Genomic DNA, 19,069 nt, shown 5'->3' on the forward strand with positions numbered 1-19,069 from the left:
TCACATGACAATCAGTGGTGTGTCATCATCAGGAATGGCTAGGATGTAACATGTCTAGTTCTTCTACAGAGTTCCCCAGTTGACACCCTGGTGAGCATTATATGACAACCATAAACAGCTTAATAGCAGTAACCTTGATTGCATGGTATTCAATGGAGGAGTTATTGCTTAGCTGAGAAAGCGTGGTGAATTTCCAGTCCTTGTAAATGAATTGTGGTTTCACAGTAGTTGTGGGGTGAATTGCTGGCTGTAGGTTCATAATCAACATACAAACATATTGATCTTCTTCTCACTCTTAGCAAGAAAGCAGATTAGAGTAGGCTGTTTCCCAAACTGATACTTAAACTATTCTTTTAACAGGCACAGGCTATTTCTGCACTGTTTTACCTGCAAATTCATGATTTAACCATTGGTCCAACTGATTAGTTTTTGGCTCTGCAGCCATGACTCACCTGTATATCTTGTATCTGGTGGAGAAGCCTTGTCGGTTTTTCTCCACAAAGTCAATGTACTCAGGGGAGTGGTGGAAGGGCCCCTTATCAGACAGGAGCCAGTCCAGGGGGCCCCCAGGCTTGTCATTTGGGAGGCTGGCTGTTGCTGCTGCTGCTGTTACCGCAGACCGTAAACACACCCAGCAGTGAAGGCTGAGGCTGACGACGCCCCATAGAGCCATCAGAGATGGAGGGAGCGAGAGAGGGATGAGGGTGGTGGTGGTGGTGTTGTGGGGGGGGTGGGGGGTTCAACAGCCAAAGCCACTCGTCGTTAGCTGGCTCCTCCACTGGGATGACCGGGGGACCTGCATCACCTCAACGCCCCCCGAACACCTAAAAAATAACACAAACACACAGATAAGGATACATACAATCCAAAAAGAGGACAAGCAACCACAAATGCAGAGAAACATTACGATTATTTCACAATTTAACGGCTAAAAGTGGCAACAAGATATAGCTGCTTGGTTTTTTTTTATTAGTTTGAAGGGTTTCATCACACAGAAATTCTAAGACATGGCAACAGCAAACTGTATACTCCTTTTGTATTGAAATCATTTTTTAATTAATGAATTAGTCAAACAACAGAAAATTAATCAACTATGTCATTTACAATCAAAATGCCAAACCTCCTCTGTTTCAGTCTCAAATGTTAGGATTTGCTGTTTTGCATAAATTGTTAATTGCTAACACCCATGTTGGACTGTTGAACATGACATGGAACTTGAAAACATCACCTTACACTAAAACATTTTAACCTTGACTCATCAAATGTTAAAACACTGAATTAGTGATTCTCGCTAAATATTTTAAGTTGAATGAACATTATGTCATTCATCCAACTGACACTTTTTTTTTATTTAAATGTCAAGACAAACTGTAGAAATGTTAGCAGAGCACACTGTTTTAGGTTGGTGATAGGGTCATTTTCTTTTTATTAAGTTGTGACCATGTAAAATATTGCAGTATTGCATGGATGCCATGCAAGCACTGGTCTGCTTACCTAACACAAATTGGGGTTTAGTCATATGGACAGGAGGAGAAAAGGCTAAAGCCACCAAGCCAAAGATTAATGGACAACTTTACTTTTGATTCACACTGCTCTGAAAACTGTATTGGGGGTATTGTCATGACACAAAACAGCATGAAAACAGTCAAGCAACAAAAATATCTAACATATGTCAGTTTGATGGCCGGGTGCATGCTGGAAGGCTTATACACCAAGGATGCTGCAATACGAACTAATAAAAACTACTGATAGTATGCTGACTCCAATAAGAATATAATAATTGTCAATATTTGTCCTCCACCTTCAACTCAGTTGAATCAAAAACAAGAAACAACCTTTTGGTCAAACTCTACTATAATTTATCAATGATTTGTTGACAGACTGATCAATAATGAAAAATAAAAAATAAAAATAATAATGTTAGTTGCAGCCTCATACTCTTTGAAACTAAAATTGGTTCTCCTGGGGGCCTGTGAGGAAATAAGTCATATAAAAGAAAATCACAGCGCACTTAATGGTTAAATGCAATGTGGTTTGCTACCAATTCGTCTTTCAAGAGAGAGGGAGATAACCATTTAGCCTCTTTTTAGAATATAGTATTTCATTTTGATTCATCGCTTCCTGTGAGTTGAGATTTTCATACATGACACAAGAATTTAATTTGGGTAAAAAGAGAAAAGTTTTTTTTAAAGATTTAAATAAATAGTCTGATGTAAAAATCTTCCATATAGTGCAAGTGCTTTAAAGTGGTAGAAGTTGTGAATTGTGAATTCATCCCTTTAACTTCAGCAATAATTGCTGTGCTGCTGTTTTCAAAATTATACTTATCGTACTACAACACTTGTTTTACACCACAGCAGATCTATTATAAGTTGTACTCAAATGCAAATCAATCAAGACAAGCCCTCAAACACACGCACACACACACACACACACACACACACACACACACACACACACACACACACACACACAGACACGCTTTTGTTGCTGACATAAAAAATCTTAGTTTCTGTGTTTTATCAGACTACCTGCTGTTCAGACTGTTGTCCAGGGCTCACATTAGTCTCTATCACCATCTCAAGCCCTGTCAATCATCTCCCCCGCAGTGACACACTGCTTTGCTGTGCATTTGTGTGTGTGTGTGTGTGCATGTGTGTGTGTGTTGGGGTGTAGGGGGGTTTGAGTCCCATTACAGTATTCTGATGACAATCTGTCAAGTTAACTCAGCCATGTGACCGTGCGTGTGGGTGTGTGCTCGCATGTGTGTGGGTTTCAAAAATCATTACTCTCAGACAACACAGCAGACAGCATGGGAAGAACGCACAACAGCTGGGGGTGGATAGAAAGTGCAAAAACTGATTTAAAATGTGATATTCAATATTATTACACAATCCTCCACAGGAAGAGACAGAGATAAGGGTTAATTATTGGAAGTTAAGCATGCAGGAGGAGTTTAATTTTGTAGTTTTAATGAGATGAGATGAGCTGGCAATTTGGAAATTGATTTCAGTCTGACATCGCTGTCATCGCTCCTCTGACTCTGCCTATTTGACCCCACTGTGTGTGGGAGAATGTAGCCTTAGCCTTCCACCTTCTTAAATAATTATATATCTGTGTGACATCTATTTCCTGAGTTGACATGTGCATATTCACCAGAGCTGTCCTTTGTAGGTCCTTTGGAGCAAATACAAGTCAAGTCTCAAGTCAAGTCAAGTCACAGGTTAGCTAATTGCAAGTCACAATCCAAGTCTTTCAAATATTTTTTTTGAATATTTTCCTTTCAAAGCTCTATAGTATAGAAAACTGAAGACTTAAGAGTCTAGTTTGACTAGAGACTCAGTCAAGACTCATGCTGAATTAAGTCTTTAGTGAGGCAAGTATCAAGTAGGTCAAGTGTTAGAGAAGAGAAGTCCAAGTCAGGTCTCAAATCTTAATTTTTGTGATTTAAATCATAAATTTATTCCTGAGGGGCTGAAAAGAATGGATGATACTAAGGACAACATGTATACAATGATTAAAGTTGGATCAATAGGAAACCCCTAAAATCCTTTGTTCCTATACCAAAACAGAAACAGACACGCATCAAAAACTGTTTCTCTTGCTAACTTATGTTGTAAAAATGCAAAGAAACAAAGGAAAAATCTTGATTGAGATAAGATCCTGAAAGGAGAGATGTGAGCAACGAGGAGCTGGAGAAGAACATTTCATTAGAGTGAGGTGAACTTCGGCTAAGCAGTGGCTCCGCACTGAAACCTGATTAAATAATTTTCATGGCACCGCACTAATTTACCATTTGCTCTTTGGTCCTGATTCCAGTTGTAAAAATCACACCAATAAAATAATCTGGCCAGTAACAATGGACAGAGACTTAATCTTTCAATAATCTTTAAATATCACACACTATAGTATTTTATTTCCCAACTGTCAACACCAACTGGCCCACAGTGTGATCCACTCAGTCCAACTTGGTTCAATAAGTCATTATACCAAATCAATCATATAACTGGACTTATAACCGCAATATGTGTCCTTGCCTTAGGTCTGCATCATGTCTAAGTCTCCAGTCTCAAGTCTTTGTTGCTTACACATTACATTTGATCTTATATGCGGCATGAAGTAGGAGGAAGGCATGAATTTGATACAGTTCTGCACAGCACTGCTACTAACTTCCTCTGTTGTTGATGCAGTTAAACTGTGAACGAGTCCTTTAGCAATTTCCGTTCTCATTCCAGCAGTGTTGAATAGTTTATTCGTACTGTGAGAGATGTCTGTCTTCCCAGTTTTTACTGTTGTTGTTTCTTCTGCTAAGTTCTCTGTTCGAGCTTGAGCGTTACACTTTTCCGTCTATTCCTTCAACTGTGAACCGCCACACAGCAAGCGGTCGCCACTTTGTGTGTGATTTGACAAAATGTGACACTAAAATGATGGCACAGTACCATATAGGGGGAGGTTTAAGAATACATTCCTGCATGATCATGTATGACAACCATGATGACGTGTCTATGCGGCAGTAAAACTGGCCCCAAAATAGCTACAATTGCAGCTTTTTTTTTTTTTTTTAGCTGAATCTAAAACCTTTAGCCTATACTCTGACTAAATATGACCTAAATATTATAGGTGAAACATGGTGCATGTAGTGTATAGAGTGACCTTGGTCAGAGGGGAGTGTGTGGCGTGTTAATATCAGAATAGAGCAGAGAGGTCATATTAAAAGACTCTTTAATCCTATCATCCAACAGGCAGCTGTCCAAAAAGCTGATGCAGGAGAACAGTGACGGAGAACACTGAGCTCTCTCTTTCTGGGCTGGGCTCTCGTTCCGTGTTGCTAGCTTGTTCTCTTTTCCTTCCTCTCACACTCCTTTGTCTTTGTTTTGTGTTTCTCCCTACTCAAACAACCTACTCTCTTCCTCCTCTGCATTCTGGAATACATCTAAATCCCACTTTTGACTCACATCCTCCATGTTGCTTTACACACTTGCTATGACAGTCCTGTCTGTAAACATTCATTGTTTCCAGACAGGTCTGCGTCAGCCTTATAATCACATTATCACCCAAACAAAGCCATCCACTAAGCCTTTGTTATCAGCTGCCTGGATGATATCAGATACATGCCATTCCCACTTTACAGGGGCATTATGTCACATTTCCAACCTTATGCAAACACTGCTTTTCATCAGACAATGTTAGCAAATGCTCCTCCTTGAGGCAGGAAGTCCTCACACAATCTAGAAACAACAAATCAAATGTTGGTTGATATAACAGGAAGATATTTTCAATTCCAGCAGTAGGCAAGAACTGGGACTCCAGTGGATCCACTCAAATATGATTTTGCACAACGTGGGCCAGCAATAACCTGAGGCTGTTTGGGACCTCTGTATAAAATGAAAGCTCTGTGTGTCCCTGTGAGGTCCTCTCAACGGAATTGTGAGAGGAGTGCAAATGATGAGAGGATAGATTTTCCCACACAAGAATGTAATGAGAACTTGGATTCCCTGAATAGGCAAATGCCAAGAATAATATTGACACAACGTGACATCATATAGCAAATTCAAACCCTTTCATGTAAGTTCTGGCTATCAAGTGACTGTTTAGTTTTTGTAGATTATGAATATTACCAGACATACTCTCAGAGCACCAAGGTAATCACAATTTTAAGTTCAATTAAAAGCTGTATGCGTTTTCATAAGCACTCTTTACTGCTTCTGAAAACATCTGTCATGGAGCCCTCAAGGTTTAGAAATGGCTCTCTGGTGGAATTTACAGTCAGCATGTGCCCCCATGCACAATCACCTCAGCCTTGTCATATGATGCTCAATTTTTCTTCCATACCTATAACAAAGAACAACTGTCTAACAAATTTGCACAGGATCACCAATAAAGTTTCTTTGAGTAGAGAGAAAGCACAGGCATTGCAATTTATCTTTTAAATGACACCTATGACAAGGTTCTGTTTATCTCTGCAGGGAAGAAATATCAGTTTGGAAGTCTTTTTTTGTTCTGTCAGTTTGATAGAGAAAGGAGGGTGTTGAACAAATGACCGTTCAAGTGAAGTGCTGCCAACAGTGGATCAAATTCTACAACATTTTTACACCCACTGCCCATCATAATGGTGAGCTATATTCAGTAAGCACCACTGAATATCAAATACTTCAGCTGCAAAAATGCTTCAAGTATTCTGTGATGACTCCCATCATATGTAAGTCAGATTTAATATCTTGTTATTACTTGACCAAAAGGCCCCGGAGATAAATGGCTGAGTAAGCACGTCATTCACTAGAACTAGAACTAAAACTTGTCGTTAAAATGCAAGTTCTCTGAGAGTGATTTGAAAAAATTTTCACAAATACAAATGATGAGTAATGTCAGCCTTGTAGGACTAGATAAAAAGGAGATTTTGGACTCATTATGGCTATATCTTCATTCAACACTTCATGTTGGATTTGGTTCTCAGTTGGTAAAATACCTGGATTTATTCTGAGTATAACTCCTCTCTCTCTCCTTACTTGCAAAGAGCACTGTAGAAATCATTCAGATAGTCATTTAATCAACCCTATCACTAGAAAAGATCATTGATAGTGGATGATTTTGCAAAACAGCAAATAACGTTCAATGACAATGATTTTAAGCACTAAAAACCTACATTTAAAGATGGTATGGTTATGGTAAAGTAAAGGCAACTAAGACACTTACAGCTGGGAAAGGATACTTTACACAACCGTCCACCACCCCAAACTCCATACCCTTACTTTCTACTTTGCTACATAAAGGCCACACTACTTCCTGCTATGACACTAAATGTTGGCACTGGTCATACGTTGTGCATTGCAGATTGGTCCAATGATTGATTTTTTTAATATATCTAAACAGCAGATATCTAACAGCAGATATCTAATCTATTTGGCAAAACATTTAGTTCCTTTTTAATGTTTCAAGGTCAGTCAGTCATCTGTCTGTTTAAATACTTACATTCGTTGAAAGCCCATCCTAAATAGGTCCAATTAGACATTTGAAAATATTTGAATTGAATTTGTGGATTCAATACTGGATTCTGATTCAATCCAAAACCTAGTTCTCATGTAGGTGAATCATGCAATTGTGAAATGTATTTCTATTCATTGTTCTTGAGACTATTATGTTTCCTTTCTGAGAAAAGAACACATTACTTTGCACAGTGAGTTCATTCAGTGACTTCATGCAGTTCTGAAAACATCAGATTGAAAAACTAGAACCCATGTTAGTAGACAACCAGTCAAGCAAGAATGAAAGACAATGCTCATAACTTCTATCTAAAAAATGTTCTTCCCTGAGGCATAATGTTAAAAAAGTCAATGAAACGATGAGAAAGTGAAGACATTTTTCATTACAAGCACTACTGGTGGTTACATTAAGGTATGATGTGCGTAGTGTCGGCTTGGCATGTCCTCCAGCTATTTGAAACCTGTGTGAAAAGACAATACTATTTGTTTTTTCCACTTTTTCTCTGAATAATCAAGAAAGAATGGGAATAAAATATTGTTTAATGTCGGGTCCTAGACACATACTGAAACAGGCAGCCTTCAGAAAAAAATAAATTGCTTGCAAATCCGTCATTCATTAAGTAAAAGAGATAATGTCATAGAAACTATGATTGCAGATATTCTTGACGTTATTCAGAGCTTGTTCGAAATGATATGATTGACTCACAGACTCCTTGAGCTAAATTAACTAAATTGCCAGTGTTGCCACTTCAAGTTAATATCTCAATTGATTTTGCTAAAGAGAACATCCAAAACAAACTCATTTATTGGCCTTTCCTACCAATCTGCTAGACTTGTGATTGAATGGATTTATGTCTTCACAAAATTTCGGAGCACGTCTCTCAGGCTGTGCTGCAGCACATCCTGTAACTTTGTGTGACTGCCAGAATTACATGTTTCCTCTAGAGATATAGGCCTGGCCACTGACTGCAGTGTTGGAGCTTGACTCTCACCTTTTAGAGGATACAGTAAACTTGATGAGATGTGGGAACTCCCAAGCCTAATCTTTCTTGAGAATTTCAGCAGCCGTTTTCATTGGAGACTGGGACAAAACAGAGCATTCAGCCTCTAAACATCTGCTTGCTTAATGTGGTATGCCAGAGCTGTAACGGTCACCTACCAGAGCTTTGTGTGTGTGGATGTATGTATGTATGTATGTGTATGTGCTTTCCAACAATATTTGTCCATATCCATGATTGGAACACTCACCACAGCAGATCCTCTTTGTTGGCACTGGAAGTATGCAAATTCAAATGAGTCTCTTTTTGTGATACCTCACACTTTGAACACATTTGAAGGAAAACGATTGTAGAGAAAGCGATGTAGGGGAGGCGCACACTTTGCGGGGGGGGTTTGATTAAAACATTTCATTAGAATTTCTTCAACAGGATCCACTTTGTAACTTGTCTGCGAGCCAACCCCCAAACCATCCTCAAAGTAGGGAAACAGGAACTGATAAACTTTACATCTTCCCCTCCATGCTGACTAATGAGGTTTTTGGCCCTAATTAACCCAGTTATCTTCACTCCTACAACTGTCAACAATACCTCTCATACCAGTGCCGGAGGTAAAACACAGCCTTTGTGAAATTATAATATGACTTGCCAGTTGCACTCATCCGGCTGTCTTAAACAAATACAAAGAATGAGCTCCCATGGTGTCTTGAGAAGGAAACATCAAAGAGAAAAAAATGTCACTATATTAGCGCTACATGGACACACACACTCTATCATGAATATACACATGTAAAGATCTGCAAACATGCATATATAAGCATCAGACATGAAGAATCAATGCATAATACAAGAAACAGCAGAGCTGGGTTGCCGTGGGGAAGGTCAAATTAAAGTGTGTAGGTTTGTGAGGTCGTGTTTTTCTGCACAAAGTCTTGTGTAGGTGTTGCTCTGTGGATGCCTAAATTTACTTTTGAGCCTCCAGAAGATGTTGTGGATCGAACTTCCTAAACAAAAACTTTCCCTCCACCACTCAAGACAGATTTAGACAGATCTTAAAAAAATTTCCCACTCTGGTCTTCAAGTCCAAAAAAAATAATTCAAGCTTTTATCACTGTAAAGTTTGCCTTAAACTATAGTGCTTTACATTTAGCTGCAATATTCTTTATTTTCTATAATCCTCTTTGTATGCAAATTAGTTTTTGTGTAGTCACACAACATACATACAAATACATATTTACATTTGTTATTTACAGCTGCTATAGTGATGTAGACTACTGTACATGTAGATCTATTTTTTGACACAAACTGTATCTTTCTCAAGGAAGTATTGTAGGTTATGTGCTAAAAGAGTTTGTTTGCTGTTAGTATGGTTGTAATGTTAGAATGAAACCCAATGAGATTTCTGTATTCTTCATAAATGAGATGAGAAGAAGGCAGTTAATCAACAGTGGAGCCACAAAGAAGATAAATAAATATAGGCCTATATTACTGCCACAAATGCACCGCAGGATTTTACAGTGGTACCATTGGTTACAGTATGTACTTCTGTTAAAGGAGCGTATGTGAAATCCAATTTAATATTTCTCACACTCTTCAAAAAAAAAAAAAAAAATCATACAGTGGCTTATTAAGGGGGAGAAACTCCACAGCAGATAACTTCAAGGCCTGCATAGTAATAGCTCAGGCCAACAAATCCTTTCTCTCACAAAAGCAAGGAGGGAATTTGGCTAGATGAAGCAATAAACTGATAACAAACACAACAATCCCTCCTCTTTTAATACAGTGACAATTCATTATGGAAGATGGATAACAATGAGCCTTGTCACCTCACACACAGACATCAAAAAATCACATCATTATGCAAGGATGAAAAAAAAGAAACATCCAAAAAAGTTGCATCGTGTCTGCCCAAGCTCCTCAAAATCAAATCAAAACAGACCTTGATTTTTGAGTGTTGACTGGCAATGTAATTAAGTTAGCACAGGCAGAAGGTGTGTGTGTGGTTGTCAGACTGTATATAGTACATGTATGTGTGTGTTGTCCTTGGTGGCTGTGGCAGTAATGGGAGATTAATTATTAAGGTGGATACAATCAATTACTCAACTGGTGATCTATATCAGTATCTATACATGTGTACATGTGTAGCGAGTTAAAACTAAGTGTGTAATTGTTGATCTGCGAGGGGATTGTAGTAAATCATTGTTTAGGTACTGTACATAAAAAACTCAAGTTGAAAGCAAACAGGAGAAAAGTCACCTTAATGATTGCTAGCCAGACTGTAAACTTCTCACTTGCACGGTTTTATATGGCTGCATATCACTGAGTGGCTGAGAACATACAGAGCAAAGTGAAGCTTCTATAAATCACAGTAAAACACAAATAGACCTCCTCTGCTGGTGGCCTTGTACAAACAGGGACAAAGGTTGCTCTTAAATTAAAAGGATGGTTTTCTTTCTCACTCGTGGCTGGCTTTGTATTTATTTTTCTGGTATGTTCTATTGCTACTGTAACTTCTTTAATACCCACAAATGGAAAAGAGTTAAACACTGTTTTCCCGCTATTCTTGCTCCGTGTCCTTTCAGTTTGGAAGAGGTAGGCCGAGGGATGTAGAAAGTATGCAATGTTTTCAGAAAGCAGATTGTATGTCGTCTTGTTTGAAGCCGCCTTCAAGTGGTGTTGTGATTACAGTGGTTATGAAAGGAGCCATTTCAATTGCCTTCCAATATGGTATTCATAACTTCAAAAGTGGACATTTTCTAAAAGATCAGAACTCAGGAGTTGTGAAGTATATTGATGTTTTCAAAAAGGATGGTGCCTATGGAAGTTACTTTTCACTTTTATTTAAAGGGTCATTCCACTAGTTTTATACATAAAGATCAGTTTAATGGTCAGAGTTAGAATTACGCAGCCTGTGAAAATAAAGTCTTCAGTGGCTCAAGAGGGAGCTTTAACAAGTCTGAGAAAATTACTCCAGTGACATTCGCTTGAGTAATTTCAGTTTGGAGACTACAAATTTGACAATGACAGAAATGACAGAAACCCTGAATGGCAAACTGGTAGGGATGGGAATCTTTGGGAATCTCCCAATTTGATTCTGATTCCATTCAGATTCGATTCTCAAGACAATTCTCGAGTGAATGAAAAGAAAAGGGGGCGCTTTCAGTCTCTTGCTCCAGTATACTGTGTGCCAAACCATTCACTGGTGTCCTTCGACTGAAATACAATATGAACATAACTGACAATTAAGATAAATGGTCTGCAGCCTTTTTATTTTAAGAAGTTAACTGCATTAATTAATGAATTATATGTGGGATATATGTACAAGGCATTTGCTATATGTATATATTTGCTATATATATATATAATATATATATATTGCCCGCAATCCCGTCATTATGGAGAACTACTATCAAAAACTCTCAGGATAATTTAGGTGATGTCATCCTTGCATTAGAAATTACAAACAGTTGGTGGAAATGTAAAATCAACTCTGATATGTATCATTTCATTATGTCCTTTTAGAATATAACTTCTCATACATATCATTAAATATATTAGAAAAATGTGTTTGACACTCCTTGATTATACATTTTTAGGTGTATTTACTGGTCATCTCGCTCTACTTATTTATGGGCTTTCCAGTTAATTCTTTGTAAGATATTACAGACAAAAAAGAAATGCTTAAGCTATGAAGAATAACTGAGGATATCTGTAGACTTTGTGATGATGAGGAGGAGGATATTATGCATTAATTTTGGTATTGTCCAGTGGTTGAATCTTTTTGGCAGCAGGTGGTGAATTTTTTATCTGAACAAACAATCCTTCTCCCTTTCTCCCCTCTCACTATTATTTGGAAGTGTCAAGATGATCAAAATATGTTATTGAACACTTTTGTGTTGCTTTGCAAACTTAATATAATTTGATACTCCAACAAAGCTGGATTTGAGCTCCTTCATATTATTTCTCAAACATTACTATTTGCAGGAAAGGATAATTATGAAATGTAGAGCAAAGTGCTCAGGCATAAATAAACTGGAGATCCTGACAATATCAAAAAATTGGGCTACAGAGCTGTGATTATTCTATGATATAAATTAATATTGTCTGGCTTTTTCATTTACTTCCCTCTATAGAATGGCATATTTAATTTGAAATGCTGTAGAAGTGATTTGTTTTTGTAGTACAATTAGATATAGTGCTTGACATGTATATACATGTATGTATGTTTGTATAGGTGTATATATATATATATGTATACATATGTGTGGTATGTCTGTTGTAATTTGTATAATCATGTTTGTGTTCGTGATGTAAGTTATTTCTTTTCTGTAACTACTGTATATTATGTTTGTAAAATTTGAGTAAAAATGCATTTAAAAAAGAATGAACTAATATGAAAGCATCTTACAGTCTCCTGCCTGTATGAGAATAACAAAATGAAGGGGAGGTGGAGTGCTCTGCTGTGTTGTTATATCTCCAGCAGTGAAGAGCAGCCTTTCTGCTGCACTGTTAGCTCTGGGGAAAGCCATCGTTGTCCAAGATGCTGAGCGGGTGCAGGGTTTTTGAGGTGAAACAGACAGAGCATTGAGTTATTTTCTTCACCTCAGAGTTGGTTTAAATTGTTTAATGCTGCAGTGTGTGTTGGTCAGCCAGTCTCGTTTGTTACTGCTGGAGTTCGCTGCTCTGCTCCGCTAATGTTAGTCTCTGAGTGACAGCGTAGAAAGTTGACAATATACTTAACATTTGTCTCGCAAAGGTAATAATCAAATCAAAACATGATGGCAACTGCTGCATTTGGTGAAGATGAATTACAAGATAACTCTAGTGTGTGCGTGCTGTAGACTGTCTGGGTGCTGCACTGCTCTCGCAGTTGAGTTCTGCCTTTTTTGTTCTGTCAACATCATGTTATTCAGTAACTTTTAGAAAATCGATTTTTGACATTTGTGAATCGGTGCAGAATAGTCCACATCCGCGTCGCAATGCATCTAAGAACTGATTTTTTTTCCCCCATCCCTACAAGATGGAGAAGTCAAGTTTGAAAGAAATTGGCATACAATGAAAGACATTATTTAGCTGGGAAATAGAAGTTTTTGGAGTTTGACCCATACTAGGGACTAAAAGTCAATACTGGCGACCTGTGCAGCATCAGTTTTGACCATCTTTTAAATCTCACCCTCAACCCTCACCTTTAAAGAAGTGCAATAGTAAATTGCTGGAGTACCCCTTTAATTACTTTTGTTGTTTACCCTTTTATTTTCTCTGAAAGGCAGAGAAAATAAATGATTGACCATTTTTGAAAAGGAAACAAGACAGCGTCCATTTCGGTCAGTCACATAGCAACAGTGTTCTCACGATAATGTGAATGCCAGTCATATGAGTGCTCTATTATCCATGTCAAAAATAAGACCATAAAATTAAATTTGAAGGCAGCATTAACCATAATTTGTTGTAACAATAATTTGCTTAATATTAGCGTAACATTATTTATGTCAGTGTTTTTGACTATGGTTACAGTTAGTTAAATGCTTGCCTGTTTTAATAACAAAATCTGCTCTTTATCTTGTAAAACATATGAAATTGAGTACATTACTTTTTGTGACTGACTACAAATTTGATATAAATGCAGTCTCGTGCCTGTCCTTTAGTGTGTGTGCTTTTACTGAATATGTTCTGACTCAACATTCAATTACCACTCGCCTCAGAGAGAGATTTTAGTTTAATGCCCCAGTCGGTCTTAATCTGAGAGATTTTATTTTAACACCCTAGTCAGTCTCAAATCCCCCAATGAGACATTTTTTACTCTTTTAAGATTTTGTACTCTTTTGCTTTATTCTCATCTTCTCATCGCTCACATTTTCCCTCTCTCCCTCCAACTGCTCCACTCCGTCATTTTAGATTGAAGTCAAACTCGTCAGTTTGCTCATTATCATAAAATAATGGGCTGTGGATATTGAGCAGATCCTGGCAAAACTTGACCCTGAAATACCACAAACCCTGCAGAATCAATCTTTTTTCTTATTTCCATCCTTTTTTTTCTTTTTTGAAATATCTTCCTTACGTTATTTCTTTCACTTATCTTCTTATTTCAGACTTCATTTTTACTTAATTCTTCCAACTCCCACTTCCCAGAAAAAAAAGCAGTTATGATCAAATACACTGCAGTAGTATTACACACAGCATGGGCCCTCCATTCATTAAAGTGGAACTCCACTGATTTTACACAGTAAAGTCTGTTTACAAGACATGGCGTACCACTGCATATGTGAAATATGCATAAATATATATATATATATGTATAAAGCCTTTTACTCTTTGGGAACTTTTTGTGAACGAATCTTGCTCACAAACGGAGTGGAACATTGAGCCTTATATGACAATTTCAAGGGTGTGGATGATGCTAATGATCACATATCACAAATCCACACATCCTCATGAGCAGGTGGTATTTATCAGGCTGAAACAAGCAATTTACGACAAGTTCAGGCAGTTAAGGACTTTCTTGCATCCAACGTAGGATTTTCTTATTTTCCTCTTATTGCAAGAACAAATATAAGAGAAAAATAAGAAAACATTCATGCATGAGACCCAATGTGTGGAATAATAATAAAAAATAAATAAATATGATGCATTGATTGTTACGTAAAAACTGTCCATCGTGATTCTGACAATGATGAAGGTGTTCAATGCTAAATCAGTGCCATACCCTTATCAGTCGAACACTTGTTAGCATTCTGCCCCGTCCCAACTACCCCTCTACCCCAAACTGAATGATGGAGAATCATTTTGCATTCAAACTTATGTCTTTTCAATCCTGTGTGTTGTGTTTACGGTGGCTGTGGGAGGAGGGTGGCAGTGTTCCTTTTGCTTCATCCTTCCATTCCTATTCTCTCCTCAGCAATCACATCTACGAATGATTTCCTCATTCGGACCTATCAGCCACCCGACAGTAAACTGTAAGAACAAGGAGCCCTCTCAGGCATGTAATTCCTCTTGTTGGCATTAGTCTAGAAGCCTATGGTCCCCTGCTCAGTCACAGTTGCTGTGTAAAAGTGTTTTTCAAGCTCAATTTGTCTCTTCTCAAGTATTCATCTCAGGCAGCTGGTCTTGTCATCAAAACCCTGACAAACAAGCAAATCCACTCACTCCAATGCATGCAAGCAGTCGGGTTGGACATCCTAACAGAGGGAAAGTGTAGAAACTGGAACTGGAACTGTTAACTTCTTTCTGTTTGTGGGGCAGGTGACCAATACAAGGAGAGAAATCTCTCTTTTCATAGGAGGAGACAGTGTGCCTTTCAGGCCTGGACACGGTCGGGTTCACCAGTCTCCCAGGATAGATGAGGACATCGCTGAACAGTGGCCCTGTTGTGGCCCTATAAACAGTCTGAAGCTTTGGCACCTCTGCCTAACACTGGCAAGTGGCAATGAGAATTACAGCAGTGATTCACTGTTTTTTTTCCACCATAAAGCTCAGCTACAAAACAACCTTCCTGCCTCCGGAGTGGGTTATTCACTCTAAGATACTGGTTTAATATAAAGTTAAATGTAAAATACTACAAATATCACCTATGCCAGCCTGCCCTTGGGCCAGTATGATTGCATTTAAAATGTTATTTGTTTTCTTCAAGGGCATTTGGCTCAGTATCAGACCCTCCACTGACGATCCCATAAGACTGCCCTGACTCATGTGTGCCTTCCTCGAGGGTGACGCTTGAGGGTGAAATGTATAATTATGAAATGAGTGGGACTTTCTTTTTTTTTTTTTCTTTTCTTTTTTTCCAAGCTGAAAGCGATCTGGTTTTTCTGCCTCACTGGTGTTTGGCAAATCATGCTCTGTGCACATATCAGTGTTAGAAATCTGATCCTCTACAGGCGAGAATGCCAATACACCCTAAGGAATATAGATTAAAGATGTTTGTTGGAAAGGCAGATAAAGGGTGGCAGTGTGGGTGATGGGGGAGGTGGGAAGGAGGCAGGCAGGCAGTGAGAGAGGGAGGAGATAAGTCTGATTGTGCTCCTATACTGACAAGGCATGAAAAGCAATACTGTGTATGTTTTCCTGAAAGCTGCAGTAGATGTGTGTATGTCTTTGTATGCATGTGCCGGTGTCAGGCTGTAGTCACGTTTGAGCAGATGTGTTGAGTGTATTTGTGTTTCTGTGTGAGTTTCCTCTCACACTGTGGTCAAGCCTCAGAAAGCATTTCACACATGTCACAGCACAGCAGATTTCAGAGCGCTATCCAGGTCAAGTACACTGCTGCTATGTAGTTATCTTTCCAGAGAAATAAGAAGAAAGTCCACAGGTAGAGTGTTTAAATGTTTAAGGATTCTACTTTATATTCACCCATCCAAATTCGACAAAAAAGATGTATAATTACAAGAACTCACCGCGGTTAGGAACAGCAGGTAAAGTTTAACTCAGTATTTCCCATTCTCTTGGTGAATCTTGGTGGCTCTCAACTGCCGAAATTGTAGAGAAACTCATTTCAGTTTGTTGACGTTCTATAGCAACTCCGAAGAAAACACAGCACTCCGAAAACACCGGTACACACACTCAGGGATCCGAAAGCAATAAATGTGATCGGTGAGGAAGACTGCTCCGGACCAATCCGTCGCACGGTTCTACACCAGTGAGAAACTTTGAGAAAGCAGCCCGGGTGCGCTGGGGGTGAAAGTCAGCTTATCCCAGTGTAATTCAGCGTTCCTAGAAGCAGAGGCTTTGACCTTTGAGGGGATAATGACTTTACAAAATGAAATCATCCAGCAGGAGATGTAGTCAAGAGGAGAGACAAGTAGAGGAGGAGAGAGAGAGGAAGAGGAGGAGAGAGACTCAAGGAGCGCAAAGGGGCTGTCGATTAGAAGATTAAAAAGACGCGTTTGCGCATTTGTTTTCAGCCAGAAAACGGCTGGGTCCAACGTCGGACAGATGCGACGGAATGCGGCTACCGGGACGCGGACAGACGCCCCACGGAGATGGTTAAATATCCCGTTATAATTTCCACCCCAGCACCGTTTTTTCCTACTTGACCCGCCTACTCCGCATCGCTGTTTGGAGGAGCTCAGGAGCGGAGGAGCCAGATTCTGTAGAAACTGTAGGTAGGCGCCCAGCAGCAGATAACAGACACGGGCGCCTCAGCTCTCTCCTGTGCCCCTCTCTCACTTAGTCACATGTTTAAGACACAAGTAGCCCTCTGTAATAGCTGCCAAAGGAGGGTAGACTAAGGTAGACGACGCGGCGAGAATAATAACAAGCGTTTTGTTAAGTCTCCCTCTCTCCTTCTTACTTTAAATGAAAAGCGCTAGTGTGCACTTAAGTGAAATGACACTCTTGTCATTAACTTTATGCCCCAATATTGTCTTTTTTCTTCTTCTTAATACCGCAGTTATTTATAAAGACATGGGCAAAGGAAGCTAATTGAATACCTCCCATAACTGCTTGGCTGGTCCACTCTAAAAGAGCCTCCGGAGAGGACGTCAACATTTAAGTCCTTATCTGTCTGAGCTGTCACGTTAGTTAGAAAAGAACGAAGGTGTTGAGCATGATGCCTAATCCTCTTTGGTTTTGTCTTGTGGAGCATGCCTATGCATGAACCATGAGTCATTAAGTGGCACCGCAAAGGCAGCTCTGCTAAAATCACCATGCAGCCGAGACTATAAGCATCACTGAGTGAATGAATAGATGCTGGCATTTTCATAATGACTATGACAACACACATTATAGCAACAGGGATCAGCCCTGTTAAACTGTATGCCCAGGCACCTGATTTCATTTCATTGATCAAAACCAGTGCCAGGGCTCGCAGTGTTTGAATTGGTCAGGAAGGCATATTCTGTTGTCTTTTATGGGCTGTTACTGCTCTGCAGGAATAATTAATATGCAGAGAGAAAAAAAGAGCCTTTTGTCTGAAACTCAATTTAAATCTCTCAGTGATCTGAATAGGTACCTCAAGATGGATAAAAGTGAATTCTAAATAGTTATAAGCTTTAAATATTAAATATATATTCAAAATAGTGTTGCACATGTATGTTATCAATACTGACAAACACAGACTATTGTGTGGGGTTAGGGTGATGTATCATATGCAATACAATGTGGGTGGTGTCTGGGGGTCATTTGTTAACTCATGATTCTGCTGAGGCTTAAGGAAAAAAACTAAATCTTCCCAGAAACAGCAGAAATTAATCTGTGAAAGCAATCAGGGCTCGGAATTCTACAGGCACAGCAGCCTCGGTGTGGTGCTAATTAACCCAGTTCCCCGTGTATTTCAGTGTCCATTTAGTATGCCGCAACTGTGCTGGAGCTGTCGTTGGTTCTGAAGTTGATTTATGTTGTGTCCCAGCAGAGATTTGTGCCAGATTCGGTGTGACATACACTCGGTTTTATATTCCTAACTGTCAATTCCGCGAAAAGTGACAACTTGTTAGAAAAATGTCATTCATTTAACCACTTCCTTAAGTGTATTCATCCATCTGTATGCAACATTAGAGGAAATGACAGTGGTTTTTCCCATCCGTATCCATTTATCATTCATTTTAAACCCTTACAGCTCAGTGGTTGTTGTTGTTGCTGATAAGCGTATGGATGGGGCACTGTCCATGGTGCTGAATAACCAGCCTCACACTGTTTTAAGCCAAAGGGATCAACAAAGTTTAACTTTTAGATTAAAACCTACTTAATTGGCTATTTGGATAAATGATTCACTGTACTTAGTGTTTATATTAGCAAAGCCTTGCCAAAAGTACTCTCTTTACATAGCAGCATAAAAACATAATAATTACTAGCCACTTTATCTTATTGTGATTTGCATGACAAAAACACTTGACATTCCACCAGAAATACATTTCTTTCCCCTCAAAATGGCTCCGTTGGAAACACTGTCCCTTTCTTCTTGGCCATGACCCGCTAAGTACTGTAATTCCATTAATTTTGCTATCAACCATTAATGACTTCCATTAGCATATTAATGAGTGATGTTCATGAAATGGATCTCCATCATGTCTGGTGAAACTAGAGCAACCCGGTGGATTTGCTGCTCCAGTGTCTGTGATGAGCAAGGCTGTGTAACTAATTTACACCTTAAGCACAGTCTCATTA

The 19,069-nt window shown here is 38.9% G+C and overlaps 1 protein-coding gene across 1 annotated transcript in view; it reads right to left on the bottom strand.

The window, feature by feature from the left end:
- The window catches only part of LOC122989525 (BMP/retinoic acid-inducible neural-specific protein 3-like), a 51,555-nt gene extending 34,311 nt beyond the window's left edge, over nt 1–17,244 (bottom strand). Inside the window, exons 1-2 of the mRNA XM_044362479.1 lie at nt 16,363–17,244; nt 453–824 (exon numbers count right to left, since the gene is read on the bottom strand). Coding sequence (XP_044218414.1) covers nt 453–673 — 221 coding nt within the window. The 5' untranslated portion in view covers nt 674–824; nt 16,363–17,244. The remainder of the gene's footprint in view (nt 1–452; nt 825–16,362) is intronic.
- Between the last annotated feature and the right edge of the window lie 1,825 nt (nt 17,245–19,069).

Source organism: Thunnus albacares, chromosome 9, assembly GCF_914725855.1.
Source record: "Thunnus albacares chromosome 9, fThuAlb1.1, whole genome shotgun sequence".
Classification (NCBI taxonomy): Eukaryota; Metazoa; Chordata; class Actinopteri; order Scombriformes; family Scombridae; genus Thunnus; species Thunnus albacares.